The 24829-nt window shown below is 31.9% G+C and overlaps 1 protein-coding gene across 1 annotated transcript; it reads right to left on the reverse strand.

Moving 5' to 3' along the window:
• Positions 1-204: 204 nt before the first annotated feature.
• LOC112027571 (palmitoyl-acyl carrier protein thioesterase, chloroplastic) lies at positions 205-5959 on the reverse strand. Its single transcript, XM_024060219.2, has 7 exons — positions 5841-5959; positions 4207-4794; positions 3887-4020; positions 3084-3197; positions 2550-2721; positions 2356-2424; positions 205-841 (listed from the first exon to the last, which is right to left on the reverse strand). The coding sequence occupies exons 2-7, from the start codon at positions 4720-4722 to the stop codon at positions 572-574; spliced, it is 1275 nt and encodes a 424-aa protein (XP_023915987.1). The 5' UTR covers positions 4723-4794; positions 5841-5959; the 3' UTR covers positions 205-571.
• Between the last annotated feature and the right edge of the window lie 18870 nt (positions 5960-24829).

Raw genomic sequence — 24829 nt, forward strand, 5'->3', positions numbered from 1 at the left:
AAGAAAACAACAATCCCCCAAATATAGGGGTAAGATGACCACCCTAAGATTTAAAGAAAATTTTCTTTTTGCCTAATCTATTCTACAAATATAAGTACAAGTCTTATTTAAAAAGGAGGAACTCATTAAAACACAAAAATGCTAAAAATACAAGCTGTTGCATCCGAACACAAGACACGTTTTTAACTGAAGTTAGATCAATAATTATTGTAACAATAAATGGATATTTATAGCTATTTCTAAATAACAAAGAATAATAATGAAAAGAAAAAAAAAATTATACATGTCATGCCATTAAATAAGACAACTCGCCCTGGTATCCCAAACAGCTAAGGTTAACTGCCAGAATGCAGACATTTGTCCTTTAGCGAGCCTTTGAGAGAGAGAGAATACAGCAAGAGCTAATTACAATGGGGCTACTTTTCTTTTCGAGGGGAGACAAAAGAGAAGGAATATATATATATATATAAAGAAGAAACATATATAAATCCAAGAAACACATGCAGGATTCTACACAAGTGAAGGGCACACAGAAGGGAGGGAGAGCATTGCCAATCCAGCACTCACAAAATTAAGCGCTTTCCGCTGGAAGCTGACCAAAAGTCCCAAAGTTTTCGGCGTATTTGGGTCGCCACACAGTCCTTCCCCTCACAATCTCAGCCCCATCCTCAAGTCGAAGCAGGTGCTGGCACTCAATGTCAGCAAGACTAGCCAAATTGCCAACACCATTGCTAGAGACGGCAGTCAAAGACTGCAGCACACTGTCCCTCCCACACTCCCTCCTATACTCCAAAGTCATAGCAGCAAGCTCATGGCTCTCCAAGATTTTCAACGGAGCACTCTGCAACATTTACAACTTCTAATTATATTGACAAGAAAACTTTCCAACAGATATTAGATACTGAAAAAAAAATAACATCAGATATCCAGATTCAAAGGAATAAAGATAACAAGTAAATGTTCCGTGATTAAATCTCCTGCTGTCAAGGAAAGCAAAATAAAAGAAAAGAAAACATATAATCAACAGAGTTAAAACAACATGTGATGTACTAATCTAATACTTCCAGTAATGCATAAAATCTAATATTTCCATCGCAGTACTGAGATGGAAGTATTTAACACAAGTACATGGCACCCTAGACATATATCTGAAATGCCCACTTTTCTTGCTGATTAAACCAGGAGATGTTATGTTTATATAGTTTGCAATGCACTGCTGAGGCATCACTGCAAACACCTGAAAAAGACATGAAATTGTTCACCAAAGCTCAGCACAATTGTAGTCTGAGAATTCATGGCCAGGTGGAAAGGAGAAGGAACCTCTCAGCCAGAAATAAATCAATCGAAGAGGTTAAAGATGACAACAAAAAGGCAAACATTATTATGTGGCAATTGCGAAAGGCCACAATGGACACTTTCACAAAGACATGTACACATGACATGCTGCACTGAAGTGACTACAACCTTTTAGGACAAACAAAGTGATAACTACACCACACATGACCTCGAATGGACTTATACAGCCTGGCAATTAATTAAGGTTGTTGGGGAAGGGACTTAGGTTGCGTTTGGCAGGCTTTTTATTATTTAGCTTATTTTTGCTACTATTCATGAGTTCCATTGTACTTTTTGGTACTATTTATGAGCTGTACTATTTCAGCTACTTTTTAGCTTTATCTATAGTACTTTCAGCAAAAGGTTTTCAATTTCAGCTAAATAAGTTGTTCTCAAACGGACTCTTATTATTAAGTAAACTACATATAGGTTGAAACACTCTCAACCAAAAAAAAAAAAAAAAAAACTGCATACATTCCAAGTATAGCAAATATACTCCTAAAGAATTACCAATAAAATTGCAGCTTTAGGATATGATTTAGCTAAAAAAATTAGCTTTAAATTTTTTTAAAAAAATTCTTCTAAAAAAAAAAGTAAAAATTCTTAGCATACGAATTCAACCATTTCTCAAAAACAGCAAATCAATCAGTACCACTCAAAAACAGGTTTGCAGAGTCACTGCTGTCATCTATACTTTAATTGAATAAACTAAACCCAAGAAAAGGTTAGCCCTGGTCAGACCAGTTCCACTATTCAATCCATTCAGAATTTTATTCCGGATTGACAATCTTCAGACAGGACAGGCATTATTAGCATGCATATCAAATCTAGTAAACAGACATCTAAGAATGGATAAGGATAGAGAGCAATTGACAATCTTCAGAGAGGAAGGGCATTATTAGCTTGCATATCAAATCTCGTAAACAGTCATCTAAGAAAGATAAGGATAGAGAGCAAGGGAGGGAGAGGGGGAAGTGCAAATGGGTGATCTAAACAAATCAATTTTGCTTGGACATCTACCTCGAGAATCCAGCCAATGTACTTCACATTGTTAACATGCTGGTTGACATCTAAATCACTCCATCTAGGCTGCAAATCACAAAGGGGGAAGAACAACAATCAGAAAGCAATACGTGAGCAGCAAGCCAGATGAAATTTTAAAATAAATTAAATATAATGTAAATTGACCAATTATATTGAAAGAAAAAACTTACAGCGAGACCAGTGCGAACATAGTCCGCAGTGTTGTCATCAAGTTTTTGTAGTTTTCTGCTATCCTCTTCCACAACAGGATCAGAATCCAGAAAGTACGGCTCTATTTCCCCTCGAACTTCTTCTGGAATCTTAGATAACTTCCTCGTTTTTTTATTCATCATCACCCAAACACTGCAAATCATCAAAAACAAAAACACAATCATTGAAAACCCAATCAATCTCTTTAGTTGATAGCATTTAGAGTATGCAATCACACCACAATGCATGTTTTAAAGATGTTAAATACAATGGTCCAAAAATCAATTAAGAAATAAATAACAAATAGCAGATGATTATTTGTTTCATTGCTTCAATTGTCATTTCCCAATGCACACAATATATAAAGTAAAACAGATCAGATTACATGTTACAATCCCCCTTCCAATACCACCATGCAGCATATAAAAAAGCTACATCAGGCTACAATTTATCAGCAAAGAGAAGAAACAGTTTAAAAAATAAATATTAATTTCGAATAATAATTAATATCCTACCTTGAGGCTCTTGTTAGTATTTCCCCAGTTTTGTAATCGCGTACAAGCCAATTACGCCGCATACCATTCTTTCCAGATGGACCAACCGAAGTGTCCACTTGAACAACATCACCCCTGTAAGACAAAAATAAATTAAGTTCATCAAACTCTACTAAGCACTTTCATGATACTACAAATCAATTTATAACCTATAAATTCTGTTACTGCCCAGCCATGATGAAACTCCATACAGTTCTTAGCTAAAAACAGATTATTTAACTTGCACACAAAATTATTTTAGACCAGTTGGCTAATGTCAACACAAAACATATTTATAATTCAAGAGTTTGAAATGTCAACCCCATACTATAGTAAGAGTTTCACTAGTGGCATCTCTGCATTGAGCTTCTTCCCTTTACAAAATAAATATACATGAACTCAGGAAATCGGAATGCAACTTCACAAATGTACATCATTTTGGAGAAATAAGGGCAAGTATATAGCATTCCTAGCTCATAAAATTCTGGGGGAAAAAAAAACCTACCCTACATATGTAACAACAACCAGCCATATTCATATCTTAATATCATTAAGTAAAAGTACAAAATTAAGCAAACAAAGCTAAGAATGGAGCAAGTTCTTTGCTATGGGGCCAGCCCCATGAACATCATCATATGGAAAATAGCAGGGTAGGGGGATGAAATCCTCAAATCAATATATGAAGCCAAACACAACATGAACTACATAAATGAATGATAAAACTACCATCTCATGCACAGCTACCATTAAAAACGGCAACCTCCATGCATGAAGAAGTGACTTACCAAGTAGGATAGCGATCTACCACAACCTGCATCCGTGCGACCACCCATATCAGGTTCTTTTTGCACATCTCTGGTGTTGAACCAAAGCCATCACCAAGGAGTCCAGCAGTCTTAACATGATTAAGAGCAGTTTCCTGCAGCCAAAAACAAAAGGAACAAAAAAAAAAAACCAGCTTGTGAAGAAGAAATCTCATTAACATACATATATGCTGTTACGGAAAACATAACAACCCATTAAAATTTTGGTTTCCAGAAGTGGTTTTCATATTCCTCCCTACAAAAAATCTATATCACAAAATTGAATTATTCAATACTAGTACCTGTAAATGATTCATCATCGTCTCTATAGACGCTGTCCGATCAGCACCTATTTCATATGATCTAATAGAAAAGTTCTGGCGGAAAACAAAACCATCCTGGACAATTCTCCCAAGACCAAATGGATCAATAAGCATGTCCATGTCGGGCCGCCTCGGTTTCCAATCAAGCATCATCCACTGCTTCTCAGCAGCCAAGAAGATAGTGGTGATAGCAGCAAGAAGCATACTCCAATCAGGCAGTGTGTTAATGAAAGTCCTTGGTGGCGGTGAAGAAGAAGAAGAAGAGGACATTTCAACCTCATGCTTCACAGTTTCCACAGGTGTTGTCAAACTAACTGAGCTACCATTTATTTTGGGAGGAGCTTGGGCATTTGCCTTGACCTGCAAGCCACCAGAAGAAGTCAATTTCGACTTCATTCCTCCCAAATTCGCAAGCTTTTTCGGCTTGAAGCCGGGGTCCGGAGCCGACGGAGAAGGGACTGGAATGAATGCAGAAGTAGCAGCTGTGGCAACCATGTTGAATTTTTTTTCTTTTTTCCTTTTTACCCAACAGTCAATTAAAGATTGTTAACAATCCGAGCTCTGATTCTGGCCAAAAAAAAAATAAAACTTCGTCAGTGAAATTTTATAAGCAAAAGCTTCAGAAAGAACATATACGCTTAATAATGAAGCAATATGAAATAAAACCATATAATTACAACAAAACTGGAATCTTCAATTCCTTCTAACAAATTACACAAGGACAAAAAATAAAATACCAAAATTATTTACTGTTCAGATAATGAAATTATTCGAAATGTCATTAGCAAGTTTCTGATTAAAAAAATTAGAAAAAAAACAAAAAACAAAAACACACACACAAACATAAATTCATATTTAACATGTTCCGAGAAATTTACGTTATCTAAATTGCTATATTTTCAAAAATACTTAAAAAAAAATTAAATTCAAACGAAACCGGAACTCAAATTTTGACATTTACCACAGTTTTTCTTACTTCGGTAAAACTTTCCTAAAATTCAAAGCCAGTATGAAAAAGCACCTTTATACCAAAGTAAATTTCCAAAAAAGAAAAAACATAAAACGATTCTGATTGCAAATCAAAGCCATCAAAAGGAGAATATTTAAAAATAAATAAACTGAAAATTTTGAAATACGCAACCATCAATATTATCGAATACAGACCCATACGTAAATAAGGAGTAGAAAAAAAATAGCAGATCTGAACTGAAAAACAAATTTTTTTTTAAATAAATAAAAAACCAAGAGCTAAAGCAGAAGCATTTCAATTTGTAAACAATTAAGGAAACTAATATAAAAAAGAAGACAAAACCTCTATTCCGTGTTTGGTTGCCGATAAAATGATAGAGAAAATGGGAAGAGAAATTTAAAAAATGAGAAATCCAGATCTCTCATTATTCAAATGCCAGCAAAACACCAACATTAAAATTAAGCAAACATCATTTTCCTTCCATTACTTCCACTTTCTCGGCAACCAAACAGAGGACAACGATGGCCAGTAATTACAAATGCCACGCGCGGATCAGACCAACACAGACACACACACACACACACACACACACAAACAGCAAGAGAAAACGAAAGCAAAATTCAAAATCTCTCCCCGTCCGTACCTTCAACAGCGACGAAACTAAAAGGAAAAGAAAGATTTTCGAATCAGTGGAAACAAGAAACAATGAGAATAAGCAGAGAGAGGGCTATTATGTCATTTCGGATCCGAAAACACTTTTCTTTTCTCTTTTCTAGACACTTCTCTCTAGGGTTTGCGATCTCAATTTTTTAAATTATAAAATATGTATGCGCTTGTTTCTTCTTGTAAAAAATTGAGTATTGGTTTTGGTTTTGGCTTTGGTTACACTTTCCAATAGAGCAAAGAAAATTTTGGAGAGAGAGAAATATGAGAAATGTGGGATTTTAGGGCCAGCGGTTGTTTGGGTGGTAGGGAAATGGCGTTTAGTAAGGGTTTATTTATATAGTAGTATAATAGTATCCACCTGTCCCTCCCGCCCCTCTCCTTCAAAGCCCACTTTCCCCAACACTTCTCTCCTCTTTTGCCTTTTTTCACCTTTTTGCCCTTCCTCCCTTCCACGTATTTCCTCTTTGCCTTTTCTTTCTTTTTCTTTTTCTTTTGTTACTTTCCCAATTTGGGTTGGGATTTAGGATTTACTCATCTAAAAGTTTGGGTAAATGGTTTATCCCCTTCTAGGGTTGCTGAGGATTTGGGATTAAAATTAATTATTATTATTATTATTGGCTTATATTAATGGGTGTTTTTAAGATAATTGTTAATAATCATTTTTTAGAGAATAATTCATTACTTTTTTTTTTATATATACAATATAGAAATTCTACTTTAGTACAATTTATATGTGTGCGAAGATCATTCTTGAAAACTTGAATCTCAGTCATTGTCCCCTACCCACAAACACTTAATACTTGTGGAGTGACTCATATAATATATGAGTCGAGTCGTGCATGTCTTTTTTAAAAATATCAAGAGGTAAGTTAACAAAGAGTAATATTGACATAGTCTAAAACCATTACTGCTTCGGGAGTCAGGACTATGTAAGTATTTTCTCTTGGCAAGCTGAGTGTTCTAATACATGAGTCAACATAGTATATTCTAATATATGGGTCAATAACCTGAACACACTACATTTAATAAGCGGGTTAATACAACACGACTCACATAATAAACCGAGCACAATCCATTTCAACCCATCTAAAATTGTAAGCACATGTATAGAATAATTAAAAACAAGTTTTTTTTTTTCTCAATTCTATACAAATTCTAAAATCAATTAAATTGCTAATATCATACAAGAAATGATCCTCTCTTATTGAATCCTCTCATTTCTAGCTAGATATGAGACACATGACATTTATTTGATTTTTAAATGCCATATATCCTACATATAAATCAAAATTGGAGGGAATTGGAGGAATCAACGAGAGAAGATTTTATCCCAAGTTATTATTTCAACCTAATTAAGTTCCACCGAAATTTGCAATCACCGTTTAGGTCAATGGCACCTCCTAGTGTTTTCAATAAATAAAAAAATATATCTAGAATTTGAATCTCCACTCCCTTACTTGGAATGTGTCAAAACTTTCACCCAAATTTAGAAATACACAATTTGAGAAACATATTATAAAATGAGAGGTTTTTTTTTTTTTTTTGGTAAAAGGATTAACTACTTTAAGTTTCCAATGAAGAATATAGCAATATACCATTAAAGTAGGGGTGTCAATGTTCGACCCAACCCGCGAACACGACACGAACCCGACACGGGTTTTTTCGGGTTAGGGTGGGGCCTTAATGGGTTTGAGTCATAAATGGGTCAACTCGAAAGCGACACGATAAGAAACAGGTCATAAACAGGTCAACCCGCGTAACTTGCATAGACACGTTTGACACGCCAATTTATTTGTGTCAACCCGAAATGACCCACTTAACACAACCCGTTTAACTCATATAACAAATAAATATTTATTTTATTTTAGATTTGTCAAATACCTTTTATATCCAACATTTATTTTAAATTAAAAAAGAAAAGTGAGTAATTATAAAAATTTACAAGGGATATAATTGAAAATTGAAACTTTACAGATCCTAGAACTACTAATACTTTTTTCTTTTTCTTTTTTGGCATAGAACTTACACAAATGAAATTAGATGAGCTTGTGGAAGATGTTATGAATTTGGACATCAATAAAGAATCTATGGATGATAATCGTGGTCATAGTCAAGGTTAGTCTACTGTTTGCTCAAATTCTTTCAATATTGATACTTAGCATTTGACGAGTTCCAAGAATATTATATATTTGTTGAACTATGATATTTTATTTTTTTGAAACTTTGTTATTTTGAATTTGGGTTGAAGTGTATGCACTTCTTTTGGAGTGTAAATAACTTAGTTCTAAATGAATGTTATATTTTTGTTGAACTATATTATTTTGAATGTGGGTTGAAGACTTGAAGTGTATGCATTGCTTTTTGGGATGTAAAAAAATTATTTCTAGATGGATGTTACATTTAATATTATGCAGGTTGAAATGAGTTGTGTTACATTCATGTTAACCCAACACGACTCATTTATTAAGCGTGTCAAATGGGTTGGGTCAGGTCAACCCGCCTTATTAACAGGTCGATTTAGGGTTAAAGGATCATGACAAGATTATTAAATAGGTCGGGTTAGGGTTAAACAATTTAGTCGAATACCCCTACCTTGACTCGACACGAACCCAACACGCTAACCCGAATTGACACCCCTACATTAAAGTTCTTTTAATTCATAATTTTTATATTTAAATTCAAATTTATGTTGATTAAAAATGTCATTTAGTTATATGAGTCAACAAATTCATGTCAAAATGGGTTAACCCATCTTGAGTCTTGACACTAACAGTGAATCAAATCAATTTGGATCGTGGGTTCTAGTCAGCTCAACTGAAAAAATCTTCGATGGTTGTTTAAGAGATCTAGGGTTCAATCCCTACCTACATCAAAAACTAATTGGTGTTTTGGTTTGATAATAAAAGAGCTATTATCAGAAGCGAACGCCATAGGTTAAAACTCTCTCAAAAAAATCAATTTGGATCGATTGCATGTTAAGCATGTCAACACAAAATTAATCCATTTAATAATGATGTCAAACTGGGTTGACTAGCTTTTTCACAACCCCATTTACACTAAACATTAAGCCAAAAAAAAAAAAAAATTGTCACGTTCCCCCGTGTTAAATATTGTCACTTGAAATCTATTCTATCACTTAAAGAAAATATGGTGTAATAAGATTTTAATGGAATATATATATATATATATAGTTGTATAAGGAAAGTATGGTACAATAACCTTGTAATTCAATGGTATTGCTATTGCCTAATTCTCCATGAAAGAGAACCTATTCAAATCCCTCCTCTTCCACTCATTATATGAAGAAAAAAAAATTATGTGAGTTTATAAATTCAAATTAGAGAATTTGTGAGTAAATAAATAAACTTGCCTAAATAATTGTATTTTGTTTAGAAAATATGAAACCTAATCTAATGATAATCCTTATTCTTCTTCTTTTTTTTTTTTTTTTTTTTTTTTTTTTTTTTTTTTTAATTCTGGGTTGCTTTATGCAAAAAGATGGTGAGTTTAGTTAGTTTGAATTAATATAGTTTGACACTATTTGTAACTCTTAGAAGGCAAACATATATGTGTGTGTATTACAATGATGCCATGAAAAAATGTGATATTTTGCAGACTTATATGGCACCGTTAGAAGAAAATCAACAAATTGAGAGCTATTGAGAGCTCGATGTTATCTTTGTCTTCACATGATCCTATAATTATTAAAGTTGACTATTTTAGAAAATACCCTAAGAGCACTTGTTAATGAAACCCACTTGAAAATACTATCTAATTCAAAAATTAAAATATATATTATAATGATAATGTTGAAAATGGTTTTCATCTAAGTCCATATCTCTTTGTACTAGTGATAAATAAACTCATTGAATAAATTGAAGGTGAAGTCGTTTGGAGCACACTTTTTGTGAATGATATAAATTTTTGTGGATGAAATAGACGTTGATTTAATGTTAAGATAGAAATTTGGAGAGATGCTTTATAATTTAAAGGTTTCGACTAAGTATGACTAACACAATTAAATATAACGCGGGTTTAGTAAAAGTAAAAACACAAATGAATGTGTTATAAAGACTTGATAGTTAAAAGATGCCAAAGAGTGAGAGCTTTCAATATCTTTGATCAATAATTCATAAAGACGTAGATATTAAAATGTAATCATATGATAAGAGTATGATGGATAGAGTGGAGAAGCACATAAAAAAAAAAGTGTTAATTAAGAAGTAACATGCCTATAAAATAGGTATAACTAAAATGAGGATGTTAAGATGGATAATTGAAACACAAAAGTAGATAAGATTCGAGATAATACTTAAAGTTAGGAGTGACCCCTACTGAAAAAAAAAAAAAAAAAAAAGGTGGGAAAAGTTGGTTTGGCCATGTAGAAGGGAGCTATTAATGTGCTAGTGAGAAAAGTAAGTTGATACAAGTACAGGAAACCAAAAAGTAAAAAAAAAAATGTAGGTGAAAACCTATGATATATAAAAGGATATGCTAATTAAAGATATTAGAAAATTGTAAAAAACAAGACATGTAGCCAGCCTTGACAAGTTGGTCAAAGATATAGCTTTGATCCCAAATTTTTAGAACCAATGCTTAGTTGTTGTTATTGTTGTTACATGTGTGTTAAAGGAATTTTGACTAAGTGTGTATTTGGGATGAGTTAAATTTTTCACATTATCATCACTTTCAGCTTATTTTGCTATTATTTATGAGTCTCACTGCATTTTTGATACTATTTATGAGTCTTACTATACTATTCAGCTTATTTTTTAATCTTTTTTTATACTTTTAGTAAAAAAGTTTTTAATTTTAGTTAAATAAACTGTTCCAAATGAACACTTAAAAATAATTTTTTTTTGAGAAAAAGTAATAATAAATAATAATAATAATTGATTGCATATGGGTCATCGGTACCAGCATGATGCATGTAGCTTTATCGTGCATGCATTGTCATGTCTTCCCTTAAAAAGAAATTGATTCGAAACTTACTTATTGTATTGGATAAAAATGTCAACATGAAATTTTTATGGCATTGAATAATTTCATTTGTTCAAAAAGGCCAAGTTTAGTTGGGAGAATAAAAATATGAGCACGGTAATTATGAATTAGAAGTAATTTAATGGGTAAAGGTTCTCCATATAATTTTCACACAACTTTAAAATAACATAATAATATATTTTTGAACAAATATGATTTTCATCCCTAAAGTTTGCAAGAATTTCATTTTTGATTCCTAAATTTTAAAAGGTTTTTTTTTTTTTTTTTGGTTTCAAAATTATTGGAAATGTTATACTTTTTGTCACTAAACTTAAAACAAATATCCATAACATAATGAAAATATTTTTTTTCTTCATATTCCTATTTTCGTCCACTATTGAAAAAAAAAATTGTAAAAGTGTAGGGACGAAAATGAAAATTTTAAAGTTTATAATTATGAATAAAAATGAAATTCATAAAAATTTTAGTCACAATAATAATATTTTAGCCTATATTTTTTTATAGTGAAAAAACTGTGTTCTATGAATGAAATGATGGATAAACTCCCAAACTTTTTCCATCAACTCTCAATATCTTTTGGGCTAGCATAGCATATGAGATTATATAACCAATTGAGAGAAGTTTTGCATAGCATATGAGATTATATAAACTTTTTCTTCTTTTTATTTATTTATTTAATATGAATCAAAGTCTTCAGTTGTAATACCAAATTGAGAGAAGTTTTGTACTTATCTATAATTTATAATACATAATATCTATAAGATGAATTCCCTCCTTAATTTGGATTTTTTTAAGGTAAAAAATACCCTCATTTAGTATCTAATAACTTCTCTTACAAATACTTTCGAAATAGGGTCAATAACGTCACAAGATCCCCTATAAAATTGTTTTTCTTGGACTGAACTTTTATGTGGTTTAAAAAATACCATTATTAATAAATTGTGACTTCTCTTAGAAATAGGAACAACAAAGTCAAATAACAAATTTAAAACACTCGTTTTCTACAACACCAACATCTACTATTATTTTGAATTAAAAAAGAGAACTCCTACAATTTACTAATTCTTTTTTTCCCTTCATGTTCATTTCTTTTCCCTAAAATTTAACCATTTTTATTCATTTTTCATCCGAATAAAAACACATCTAGCTAAAAAAAGAAAAAAAAAAAAAAAAAACCTAAGAGGATTCCTAAAATTTAGGCTTCTTTCTCCCTCATGTTCAACTTATTTTTCCTAAAATTAGGTTATTTTTCATCTAAATGAAACACCTCCAGTTTAAAAAAAAAAAAAAAATTACTTCACTTTGACCTTTCTTCCCCCTAACATTTAGCCACCTTTTTTTAATAAAGCACCACTGGTTAAAAAAAAAAAAAAAAAAAACACATGCTACATTTTTCTTTTCCTTTACATTAATTTTTTTCCCCCTAAAATTTAGCAATTTTTTCCCCTTTTTCATCTGAATAAAACACCTCCAATTAAAAAATTCAAGGGCACATTTGGTAGAGGAGTTTGAGTAATGTTGTTTGTAATTTTTTGAAATATGTGTTGGTGAAAAAGTGTGTGAAAAAGTGTGTAACGTTGTTTAAAAACTGAAAATGAGTTGTTTAACAACTCTACCAAACGGACTGCAAATCCTTTCAAATATTAAAAAAATAATTCCTATTTGAATTCAAATGCTCTTAATTACTCCATATATATATATATATATCAATTACATTTCTTTAAAGAAAAGGAAAAATAAATGAAAAAAAAAGAAAAAGAAAATGAAAAACTATTCTATCAAAATCAAGCACTTTTTTCTTTTATCTATTTTATAATCTCAAACAAATGGATAACTTCAAAATCCTTGGTCATACGTTTTTAAATTAAACAAGTTGATAAACTTCAGAATCCATAGTTATAGATAAACTTCAATAAACTTCTCTCCCACAACACGTATTCAATTCAAATTGAACCAGTTTCCTTCATGCACACCTCTCACGTTCAAATGATTAACACAACCTTAACTCACAACAATCAAAAATACTGTGGAAAAAAACTGAACCTTCTACAAAATATCCCTTCCTAAAAAATTGGTAGAGAAAAAGAAATCAACAAAAGACTAGAAATTCGTAGGAGAGATGCTTAACATAGCCTTTGCTAATCAATTGAAGGCATGTTAGTCTTCAACACTCAAAGGAAATATACAATGAACAAAGGTTCTCTCTTTTTCTCACTTAAATTTTCTAGCTAACCAAACACAAACAAGTTTGTTTATATATTGCTATTGTTTGAGTCTCTATGAGTATTTGCTTCAATTTGTTTAGGATGGCCTAGATGTCCATCCTAAATTGCTAATTTTTCACCATTGGAAATTCTTTGATTGGTGAGCCTCTACAATTTATGACATTAGAGGAGATGAATTAATAGAAAGTTACTATACTAAACCCTGTTAGGACATATGTGTTTTCACTTGTTAAGAACATATGTCACTTATATATGTAAATTGGCTAATCCTTTGACAAAACGTACTCTACTTGTAATTGGGTAATTCTAGGTGTTTTTAATACTTCAAGAAACAAGGTTTCAAGGTCAAGTGTTGAAGTCATCAAGTCTGTCCAAGAAAAAGCAAGCTGAAGTGCAATTTCATTAAAGCTCGACACCTGCTCGATAGCTACCTCGACACCTGCTATCTGTCGAGATTTAAAAATTCAAATTTTCTAATATGATTTTCTTGGGATCTGTGAATATGTTTTTGGGTCTCCTTTTCTCCAAACCCTAAACATATAAAATGATTGTTTTAAGAGCCGTCAAGTGTGACACAAGTTGAAAATTCATTGAACAATCTCTGTTCAAGCAAATTGTGATCAAAAGACGAAGTTCTTAACCTAGTTCATCTTCTTTGAAGAAGTTGCTGTGTATTTGCACCATAGAGTTTTGTCACTAAGTATCTTCCTGATTTTCATCGTGTAGGATGAACTGAAGAACTTTGCAGCTAACCTTTCTTCCTTAAGTTGGTGTTCTGAAGTGGCGTACTGGGATCCGCGCATTGGTTAATCACGTACTTGGGAGCCGTGCATCAAAGGTGGGAACTGTTGCTACAGATCAAGTCCAGTTGGGTATTGGGGTAAGGGTTCAACTGTAGGTTGGTAAGGTACTTAGGATTCCTTTACTTGTAACTGTTTGATTTGATAATAGTGGAGTTTTAGGAGTGGTGACCTGAAAATCACCCGGTGGGGTTTTTGTCTCGAGGTTTTTCCCCATTCGTAAACAAATCACGGTGTCATTTAATTTCCGCTGCATATTTAGTTTTTGATGATTTGTTTGTACTTCCCCGCAATTGCATGATAAATTAATTAATTAATAACTTGACTAATTAATTAATTGGTTTTATTACAAGGGGTCATTCAGTTTGTGGCCTATCAAACCAAAAAAAAAAAAAAAAAAACCCTCCTCACATGGGCAAAGTGCATGTAATGAGGCTAATTTTTGTGTATAGATTTCCCTTTCAACCAATACTTTGGAAGCAAAACTCTTTTGAAATTGAAGAAATAGTTTCTACATGTTTGGTATTCGTAATTTTCCCTTTCTTCATAGTCATAGCTACCATAGCTCTTCCACCCAATCTAACACAATAATCTTAATTCCTACCTAAAGCTTGTCATTAGAGATTACACCATCCGCATTTACCTTTTTTTTTTTTTACTGAAAGGGTAGAACATCCGCATTTGCTTTCATTTCACATTTTGAAGGAGTTTTCAAATATTTTAAGTACTTTGCTTTGGCGTTCCCATCTCTTAGCCTAATATTGTTCAAAATAATTTAAATGAGATACATTCACCCTTTATTCCCTCTTTTTAGTTTTTACCGAAACAAACCCAATGATATTTGTTGGATAAAATAATAAAATTTAGCTTTGCCATCGGTGTGACAAATGGCAGAATAGGAACATGACCTTCAAACAATTGGCATGAAGAAAATATGGGAAACGCAGATGTGGTAGTTATTTACCCAATATTTTCATTTTATTTTAGGTTAAATTGCAAATTACACTCATAAAATTTGAGGGTGTTTGGATTTTACACCTTGAAATTTCAGAATTTGAATTTTACCTCCTAAAGTTTGGGGTGTTTGGATTTTACATCCTGACGTTTCAAAATTTGGATTTTATACTCTAACATTTCAGAATTTAGATTTTATCCCCTAAATTTTGAAAGTGTTTGGATTTTACCCCTCAAAATTCTAAAAATTTAGATTCCAAATTCTAAAAATTTAGAATATAAAATCTAAACACTCCCAAATTTTAGAAAGCACCCCTAAAATTTTAGGGGGTAAAATCTAAATTCTTAAATGTTAGGGTGCAAAATCCAAACACCTCCAAACTTTATGGGGTAAAATCCAAATTTTAAAATTTTAAGATGTAAAATCCAAACATCCCAAAACTTAGGGTATTATTTGCAATTTACTCTTTATTTTATTTATTATTATTATTTTGATACAATATAGAAGTTCTACTCTAGTCTAATCTAAGTGTATATGTGTGTGAAACTCCCTCTTGAAGACTTGAACCTCGGTCCTTGCCTCCTCCCCCTCTCCACGTTCCACCAGCACTTATACTTGTGGAGTGACTATCGCACCAAGGGTGTGGTGTGCGGTCACTTTATTTTATTTTTATCTTGATAATAAGATGGAATAACAACAATTGATGTCAAAGTAGTAATGGAAGTTACAAGCAATGCTTGAAAGAGTGACAAGTGGCGTCAAAGCCTAAGAATAGAAAGCCACGTGGATAGAGTAACCGTCGATAACTATCAAGAGCCTCAGGTATAAATAGAAGTCTCATTTTTAAGGAGAATAACACCACTATCCATTGTCAAAACTGCTGATACATAGATTACTCTCTTGATATTGTATTTTCCTTTGTAGATTCCTCTTAGTTCATAGCATTTAGGAAGATGTTCATGCAGGTAGGTAGTTTACTTGTAACTCATTACCATGTTTGTCTTGAATCTCTTGATTATATTCAAGTTCCTTTCAATTTGATTCAAGTTTGTAGTTGTTAGCCATGTTAGTTCCTTATCATCGATCTCAATTGATGTTTAAATTGTTTACATAAAAGTCACTTTTTAAAAACTTATAAGTTGAATTTATTTCTAACCCAAATTATATACATTATGTTAGGATTTTTAGCGTTAGGCTAATTCGGTGTCGAATTTTTTATATTGAATTTCATTTTAGTTGTATTTGAATTGGAGACAAAAGAGGACTAGGAGTTACAGTTGGAATTGATGAAGATGAAAGCTCACTAGTCTAATTACTAGTATTAATTAAGACTCTCAAATTTTAAATTATGGCTAAATTAGTTTTAATCCACTCTAAGCAATGCAGAATAAGAAAGATAAACAACCTAGTCAACTGGGAATACTAACAAGTGCATGGATAAACATAATAAACAATTAAGTAAAAGCACAAGTAATACGGAAGAAGAGAGCAAACACACAATAACATGCGATGTGTTATCAAAGAGGAAAACCGAAGAACTCGATAGAAAAACCTCTCCACAGCCCTACAAGATGAAGTGATCCACTAGCAAATCAATTAGAATACATGAGCACAAAGAGACTCTCCATGCCTAATCTACCCATTATACTTGAGCCCTCAAAACTCCAACTACCAATGGAATTCTCCAAATCTTGTCTTTGCTAGCTTCCTGGATCCCGTAATTATTACCAATTGCTCTTACTAAAGATTGGCATGAACCCAATGCTTCCCAAATGCTCCAAATCAACTCTCTACACTCAGAATGAGTGTGGATTATGTTTGGGCTAAGTTCCTCTCATAGGATATGGGAATTGAGAGAGACAAGAGTGAAGAAAACTAAGAGAAATGTGTAGATGATTGATGGATGACAATCTCTAATTCTCCAATGGATTTTTAGGGTTTTATCTCTAAAACTCTCCTTATAATTTCATGGGCAATGTAGGTTTTTATAGTGTGGGTAAAGAAAGAAATGTTTCACACATGAATTCCAGTTGTCAGTGTGTTTCGCTAGCTAGTGGTGAAGTATCTCCGATGTAACAAACGTTTGAACTTTCATCATGTGCTCCTCACGTGGCCTTTTGCGAGTTGCAGTAGTTGCGATCAAGTCGCAAAATCCCCTGTCTTCACAATTCTTCACCAAACAGAACACTTTACCCATTACTTTTAATCCCACAAACATACAGGTAAATGATTGAATAAAATACAATCAAATTTGACACATAATTAAAGCCAACAAAACAGAATTGAAAATCACAACTTTATAGAAGATTTAATTTTGTTTGGGTGAAATCTCCATTTTAGGCCAATTTTGAGCGAGATTGCTAGTTTTTAAAATTCCAATAGTCAAAAACTTTCACCTTTCTCTTGCCAATAACTTGCTTGAGCAAGTCGGTATATGAGAAAAAAAAAATTAGCTTTTTTCTATGCTATTCCTCTATCCAATTACCCCCCACCCCCTTTTGTGTCTAATAAAACCACAATATCACACCCTAATTGAAAGAAGAGAGAAAGAGAACTACCCATTACCTTAGAGAGAAATCATAGTACTCTTTACCTTCACCCTCTCCAAATTGTCATACTTTACATGAGGATATTAAACCAAACACTCTAATTACACTTGTGAGTTATGGAATGAGTGATTGGTACTAGAAATTATAGAGATCATCCCAAAACCTTCAAGTGGCTTTGGCGTATCCATTGGTTTGGATTTGTGGTTGGTGTCTCAACTTGCGGAATTGCTAATTGCTAGCAGTAGCGGGAAGCTAGAATACAAGTAGATCTATATACTAGAAAGGTTTGGAAGTATATTGTATCACAACTATCTTCTTAGGAACTTCATTTGCTAGGCTAGGTTGCCAAGAGTATTTTTTCCGTTGCATGTCCTTTCTCTGTAGACACGTCTTGTGTTTGTGTGTGTGAGTTTGAGAATTTTTGTTCTTTGTGATTATCCATGCAATATGTAAATTTTTTTTTTGGAACTAGTTTAAAAATCCTAATACCTAACCCCACCCCAACCCCACCTTCTAGGGCTAGAACTAGCGAGCCCATGGAAAACACCCAAATCCTTATGGCATGGGAGAGGTACCACTACACCAACATTGGTGGTGGTAATACACTATGTGGTGGTAATGCACTATGTAATTGGCTAACCATTGAATTGGACTTTATTGATCGATCAAATAATATTTGGTAGAAAGCCCATTTAGATGTCAAAACTGTATATCCACTGATTGTCTTGACTTTTTTTTACAGGGGAAATTGTAGTTAACCCACCTATGGTTTGGCCGGTTTTAACTAAGCCACCTGTGTTTTAAAAAGTGTCACTTAACCCACCTAAGATGCCCTCCGTTAGACCTCTGTAACCCACCTCGCCCCTTTCACCGTTAAAATAGGAGTAAATGTGTCTTTTTCATTATATTTTATGTCTCTCTCCTTCTTCTTCTTCTTCACATAAAACATAAAAGAAAAATAACAAAAAACAAGTCAAAATAAAATTTGTTTCATCATTTTTCATATACATAATTAGCATAAAGTTTTATGAAAGATGGTAGACAAAGCAAAAAAAAAACCCTCTCTCTAACATTCTAACCCTCTCTCTTTTGTTGGGTTCTCTAAAAAAATCCAGATTTACAAGTAAAAGAAAAATCTACACAAAAAAAAAAAAAAAAAAAAAAAGAAAAACCTAGCAAAACAATCTGCCAAAAAAAAAAAAAAAAAAAAAAACCCAAGCAATCTAACATATCCAACACCATAGCCATAACCTCACCAAACTACCACCTCCAAGACTACCACCGCTGTTAGCCACCGCCCCAAAACCCCATACCGAGAAGCAAAAACAAAGAAACAAGAAAAACGAAATTGTGAGATCAGCTGAGGTGTAGAGCAACCTGATTGTCTAGATCGACTGAGATCGAAGCAACGGAGAGTGGTGGATTCAAATTTTCTGGGGTTAATGGATTTTTGGGTTTGAATTTTCTGGGTTGGTTTAAATTTTCTTATGGTTGGTGGGTTCAAATTTTGTGGGTTTAATGGATTTGTGAGTGTAATGGTTTTTCCTATTGTGAGTTGTTAGGATTTGGCATATTTGTTCTATCTTTGGCTTCAAAAGAAGATGGAGAATCTTCTGGGTTTTGAGTTCCTTTCAATCAAAAAAAAAAAAAAAAACATGTGTTCCTTTCTTTTTTCCCTTGTTGTCCGGGTTCCTTTTTGTTGGTAGTATATACATTAAGAGGGAACCAATTATTGTGTTGATTGAACAAGATTCAGGTCACGATATGGGATTTGGGTTTGAAGATTTGATTTCTAAGATGGTGAGAGAAAAGTTGTTCTTCAATATGTTGCATTTAATTCTGTTTCTATTGTGACTTATATAGTAAATGAGATTTTTTAACAGAAATGGTAGAGGTGGGTAATGGATGTCTAACAGAGGTCACTTCAAGCGGGTTAAGTGATAACTTTAAAACCACAGGTGGACACTTTTAAAATGGGCCAAAAAACAAGTGTATAAAGTGCAATTTTCCCTTTTAAAAAAAATTTCTTAAAGCTTTATTCTTTTTAGGTATAATTATATTTTTATTCAACTTATGTTTAAATTTATTTATCAATAAAGTTAAGGTATCTCACTAGTCATACATAAATAAATAAAAATTAAAAAAAAAATCAAATGTTAGTAGTTTTCTTAAAAAAAAAAAAAAAGATTATTTTCTTGGGTATGTGTAGTACCTTTATTCCGCATACATCAGGTTATAACAAGAAAAATTTTCTTGGAGGTGGGTGCATGATGCTAGCCAAAGATTTCACACATTAGTTAAATGTGTATTTGATTAACTTATTTATTTAAATAAAAGACTCATTACACGTGTTTTATGCATGCAATATTGCTATTTTTTTTTTTGTGGGTTTAGTGTTATAATCTCATAATGGTTAAAAGTGATATATAAATAATATATAAATAACTATGTATTTTTTTTTTTAAAAGAAAGATGTAAGGTAACGTGAAATAATATTTAAAATTTATATAAAGATAGTGTCTTAAGTCTTAAGCTGAATGGAGAAGATAAAGGGAAAAAAACCTCAAACTTATAAATAGTAAATTACCCTTTTAATCAGTTTGTGTTTTTTAATTTAAAATTATTTAACTAAAAGATAATGGTATTTTAAAGAGTTTGAGAATTTGTGTAAGGGTATTTTAGTATTCAAAATGTTAAAAATCAAACAAGAATCCTATTAATTAAAAAAAAAACAAAAACAAAAACCTTGTTATTAATAATATAAATAAGACAAAAAAAAAGGAACAGTAAAAAAATTTATTGGTTGTATGAGTCGTACCAGGGTACCACAAACCTAGAAGTCAAGAGTCAAGGCGATGCCCTTGGCAGTTGGGAACCATGCTTGCCAACAAATTCTTTTCCTTTTCTCCAGGAAATGGGGAACGCTTTTTGACAGAATCTTTTTTTTTTTCTTTTTAGGAGAAAGAAATTTTTTTTTTTAGAAAAAAAATTATTATCATTATTATTATTTGGATAAGTAGAAAGTTCCAAATGGATAAAAAAGAGAAGATAAACATCCCTAAAATTCGAGACTCCTTTAACGTATTACTTTTAAACCATAAGACTTTTAACAACAAATATAAAAGTTGTATCACAATTATTTAGAGCTATTTCATCAACCACAAAAAAAAAAAAAAAATGGAGCTAGTTTGCACGACTGTTTCTCTTACAAAGGGAGCCGTTTTCAGATTAAATTCTTCCTACTACTATCATGGTAGATTTATACAGGTCGATTTATGGATGGAATAGGTTTGCAGTCGATTTTGACTTGAATATTGCTCCACAATATTCACAATTAATTAGAGTAGGTCAACTATATTTGTGCTCTACTTTTTTTCCTAAAAGAAAATAAATATTTTCATTTGACCTAATGTTCTTTAATATTTTCATTAACATCAAATTGGTTGCTTAAACTGCTTGATATGTTGTTGAAGCAAAAGTCTCTATTACCTACAATAAAGTAATTGAATCTTTATGGAGATTTGTTTATTTAAATTGACTTGTGGTGTGCCCCATCCACTTTTACATGAATTCATTTATCCACAATTTTCATCTAGAAGTCACAAAGACCAATTGTAAAATTATAAATTATATACATTATAAAGTTATAATAAATGTATAATAAATATGAAAAATTAGGCTAGAATATTCCAAAGTGCACGTAATTTTTTTTTTTTTTTTTTTTGGGTTTAAGAAATTTAATAATAGTACTTTTTTGAAGGATGGTTGGTAAGCTAAAATTTGTCATTGTGTGGTGTTTGAGTTTTGACCAATTTGTCTTTAATTTTCCTTCCATTTCCAGGAAGCATAGTTAAAAAGAACTTCAATCTAGACATTTCTAACACGCAGCCAAGGGAACGGCAATCTCGTTGTTATTGAAGTTTTCCAGGGACAACATTGTAAAATAGAAAGCAGTTGAAGGAAGAACCGTTAAGAAGGCTTTAAATACGATGGTGACGAAACTTTTTTTGTTTTTTCTTTTTCTTTTTTTGTGGTCCCTTGGATCGCTATCCTAGCCCGCACTAGTTAGTGGTTAGATGGTAGAGATTTTACTCTTTCAAATCTGCGTGTGCTTGTACGAGATTAAGCAAATCACAATCGTTTTCCATAACATTAATTGTTTTCTTCTATATGCGGATTATATAAAATTTGGCTTTAAATACGTTGGTGACGAAACTTTTCTTTTTCTTTTTCTTTCTTTTGTGGCCCCTTGGATCGCTATCCTAGCCCGTACCGGTTAGGGGTTAGATGGTAGAGCTTTTAATATTCCAAATCTCCAGGCTCTTGAATGAGATTAAGCAATAACATATGAAACTCAAATAGGCATTTACCACCAAATCACAATCGTTTTCCATAACATTAATTGTTTTCTTCTATAGAGGCTCTTCTAATTTTTCTTAAAAGTTAATAATTTTTATTTATTTTAATTTGGAGTTGCTAATTTTTCTGTACTTTGAAAAACCCAAAGGGTGTGATGAGATGTAGTACAAAAACAATCACACCCACAAATGCAGAAATTGCACCACCCTCTTTCTCTTTTTCCTGTGTCTTTTGTCTATATTATCTCAAAAAAAAAAAAAATCTGCATGTTCTTGAACTTGATTAAGCAATATGATGTGAAACTCAAATAGACATTGTCAAAAGGAGGTGCAACTAATTTGATATCGAAGCCAAGAGTCTTATAGTTAGTTAGTAGTTACATTGTTTTAGTTTGCTAACTAATATTATGGGGGTCACCTTCAAAAAATTATTTCCTGTACTTATTTAGTGTATGTGAGATGCCAAGACTACACCCTTGGATGATCAATCATATGCAATCTTAGACACCCAAAAAAAGGGCACTTTGTAATAATAAAAAAAGAAGTCGATAATCAAAATCGGGGATAGAGTTGCCAATTAGATTGGGATTTTCTTATTGTATACTATGTTAAGAAATTGTTTTTGAGATGTTTAGTGTAAGATGTTCAAATAGTGGCAAAGTGGGGTAAAAGATTTTGGAAGGAGGATTTTGTTGAGAAGACAAATTTAATTATTAGAAGTGATATTAGTTTTATCTAGAATTAATCCTTTAAAACAAATCAACTTTGAACTAGTTTGAATGTTTATGCAATCTGAATGAATTTAATTTTAAAATAATTTAAACTTATTTTTGGTTGATTTGGATTGAAATTATTCGAAACATAGATATAAATTTGAGCTATTCTCTCTCTCTCTCTCTCTCTCTCTCTCTCATCCTACCCAGCAATGAAATGGATTACAAAGACATTGGAGATAGGCGAAGAGAATAATTATAGGATTAAAAATTATATATTTTGAAAATACAATATGGCTAGAAAATTTGCAATTTTCAAATAAAAAAAGAACAAGTAAATAGGGAAATACATTAATATGATTATTTTTTTTAATAGATATAATAGAAAATTTATCTATGGTGTTCTTTCTATGATGATTGTTATGTATTATTAGACACCAATTGATTTTTGGTGTAAGTAAGATTAAAACCACATATCTTTTATTCGACGATGAAAGGCTAAACTAGTTAAATTGAGTAGAACCTACTGTTTCGTGAATTGAAAAACTTAAATAATTTGAAAAGGGGAGGGGAATTCTTTTTCAGGGGTTGGGTCTCGCCTTTACCCTGGTCCTTTTATGTGACCAACATTTTGATAGAGGTAATATGCTCTCATCATTTAGACTGTTAAGATTTAAGAATATGAAGTTTAGGAATCTATATTATCTACTAGTCTCTAAGCACACATAGAGGCTCTTCTAATTTTTCTTAAAAGTTAATAATTTTTATTTATTTTAATTTGGGGTTGCTAATTTTTTTGTTCTTTGAAAATCCTAAGGGGCGTGATGAGATGTAGTACAAAAACAATCACACCCATAAATGCAGAAATCTCACCACCCCTAGGCTTTTTCAAATAATGAAAAATGCAATAACCCAAATTAAAAAAAAAAATTATTAACTTTTAAGAAAAATTAAGTGACAAATTTACCAAAGTTGTAGTTAGATAACACATTCGCTATGTATGTCTCGTAGATTTTTAGCCTAATTCATATGCTATAAACATCAAAGTAGATAAAGCAATTTGAAAACCATAGGAGAGTGATCCTGTTTTGTAGGTAATATTTTAGTGGGAGTTAAAGATGTATTTTTATCATGGTTTAGTTTTGTCTATACTTAAATCAGAGATGTAGGGATATTTTTGTACCAATGAAATGTCCATCCTAAATAAGGGAAACCCCTTGATCTATATTTTTTTTAAGGTCAAAAATACTTTCATCCAGTATCTAATAACTTCTCTTACAAATGTTTTAAGAATAAGGTTACTAACATCACACAAGTTCTTTTTTTTTTAACCAAACTTTTATGTGATTCAAAAAATTTCATAATCAATTAACAATGACTTCATTTAGAAAAAAGGATAGCAATGTCAAATACCATCTTCTCAACCCCCCCCCCCCCATTTTCCTAAAATTTAGCCTTTTTTTTTATTCATCTTCACATTGATCTTTTTATTTTCCCTAAATTTTAGCTTTTTTTTTTTTCTTTTTCATCCAAATAAAACACCTCTTACCTACCTTTTTTTATATGTTTTTTTAAGGCAAAACTACATTTTCGATCCCTAAAGTTTACCTACGAAACGCTTTTAGTTCTTGAAATTTCAGGTGAGTGTTAACGGTCCCTAAAGTTTCAACAATAGTCGTTAGTGGTCCTTCTATTAACTTTTGTTATTTTCTTTGTCTATGTGTCTAACAGAATAATGATGTGGCAATTTTTTTAATGATATATCATTTTTTTATTATTAAAAAATTACACATCAGCTTGGGTTTCCCAATCAAACCCAGTTCTATTTTGGATTATGCATTGATTTTCTTAGTAACCAAATTAACAGAACTACTGCTAATTTTTTTTGGAACTTACATTGATTTTCTTAGCAATTTGCATCTTATATTGACTAGTTGGCTTCTCCAAGCTGCACAACCCCTACTCTCTCTAAAACTAAAGGATGTAAAATGAAATCCCCAATTTGAATTAGAAAGAAAAAATAACAAGATTAGGATTATATTGGATGAAAGAAAAAGATGGAGATACTCTTTTGATCATCCACTAGAAAATATACTCCGTATTATATAGGGTAGGGAGATGCCTTCCAAATGCGGGTGTTACTGAGTGCTAGCATTAGCATTTAGTTTCTACAAAGTATTTCATTTTATTGTCTCAAAAGCTACATTATTTATTATACCATATTATTTTACAACACACTCAACATCTCAACTTTTATAAATTTATTTAATTCACAAACGCGCATAAGGCTGTGTTTGTTTTGGTGGTAAATGATTTAAGGAAATCATTTACCACCTGAACCCAGTGTTTGGAAGACAAGGAAAAT

Source organism: Quercus suber, unplaced genomic scaffold, assembly GCF_002906115.3.
Source record: "Quercus suber isolate HL8 unplaced genomic scaffold, Cork oak 2.0 scaffold_433, whole genome shotgun sequence".
Classification (NCBI taxonomy): domain Eukaryota; kingdom Viridiplantae; phylum Streptophyta; class Magnoliopsida; order Fagales; family Fagaceae; genus Quercus; species Quercus suber.

Coding starts and splice junctions, on each gene's coding strand:
- LOC112027571 (XM_024060219.2), bottom strand. CDS start 4,722: ATGGTTGCCACAGCTGCTACTTCTGCATTCATTCCAGTCCCTTCTCCG. Junction 3,198..3,886: donor GTAGATCGCTATCCTACTTG/GTAAGTCACTTC, acceptor TTTGTCTTACAG/GGGTGATGTTGTTCAAGTGG. Junction 2,425..2,549: donor ATGTTCGCACTGGTCTCGCT/GTAAGTTTTTTC, acceptor TGTGATTTGCAG/CCTAGATGGAGTGATTTAGA.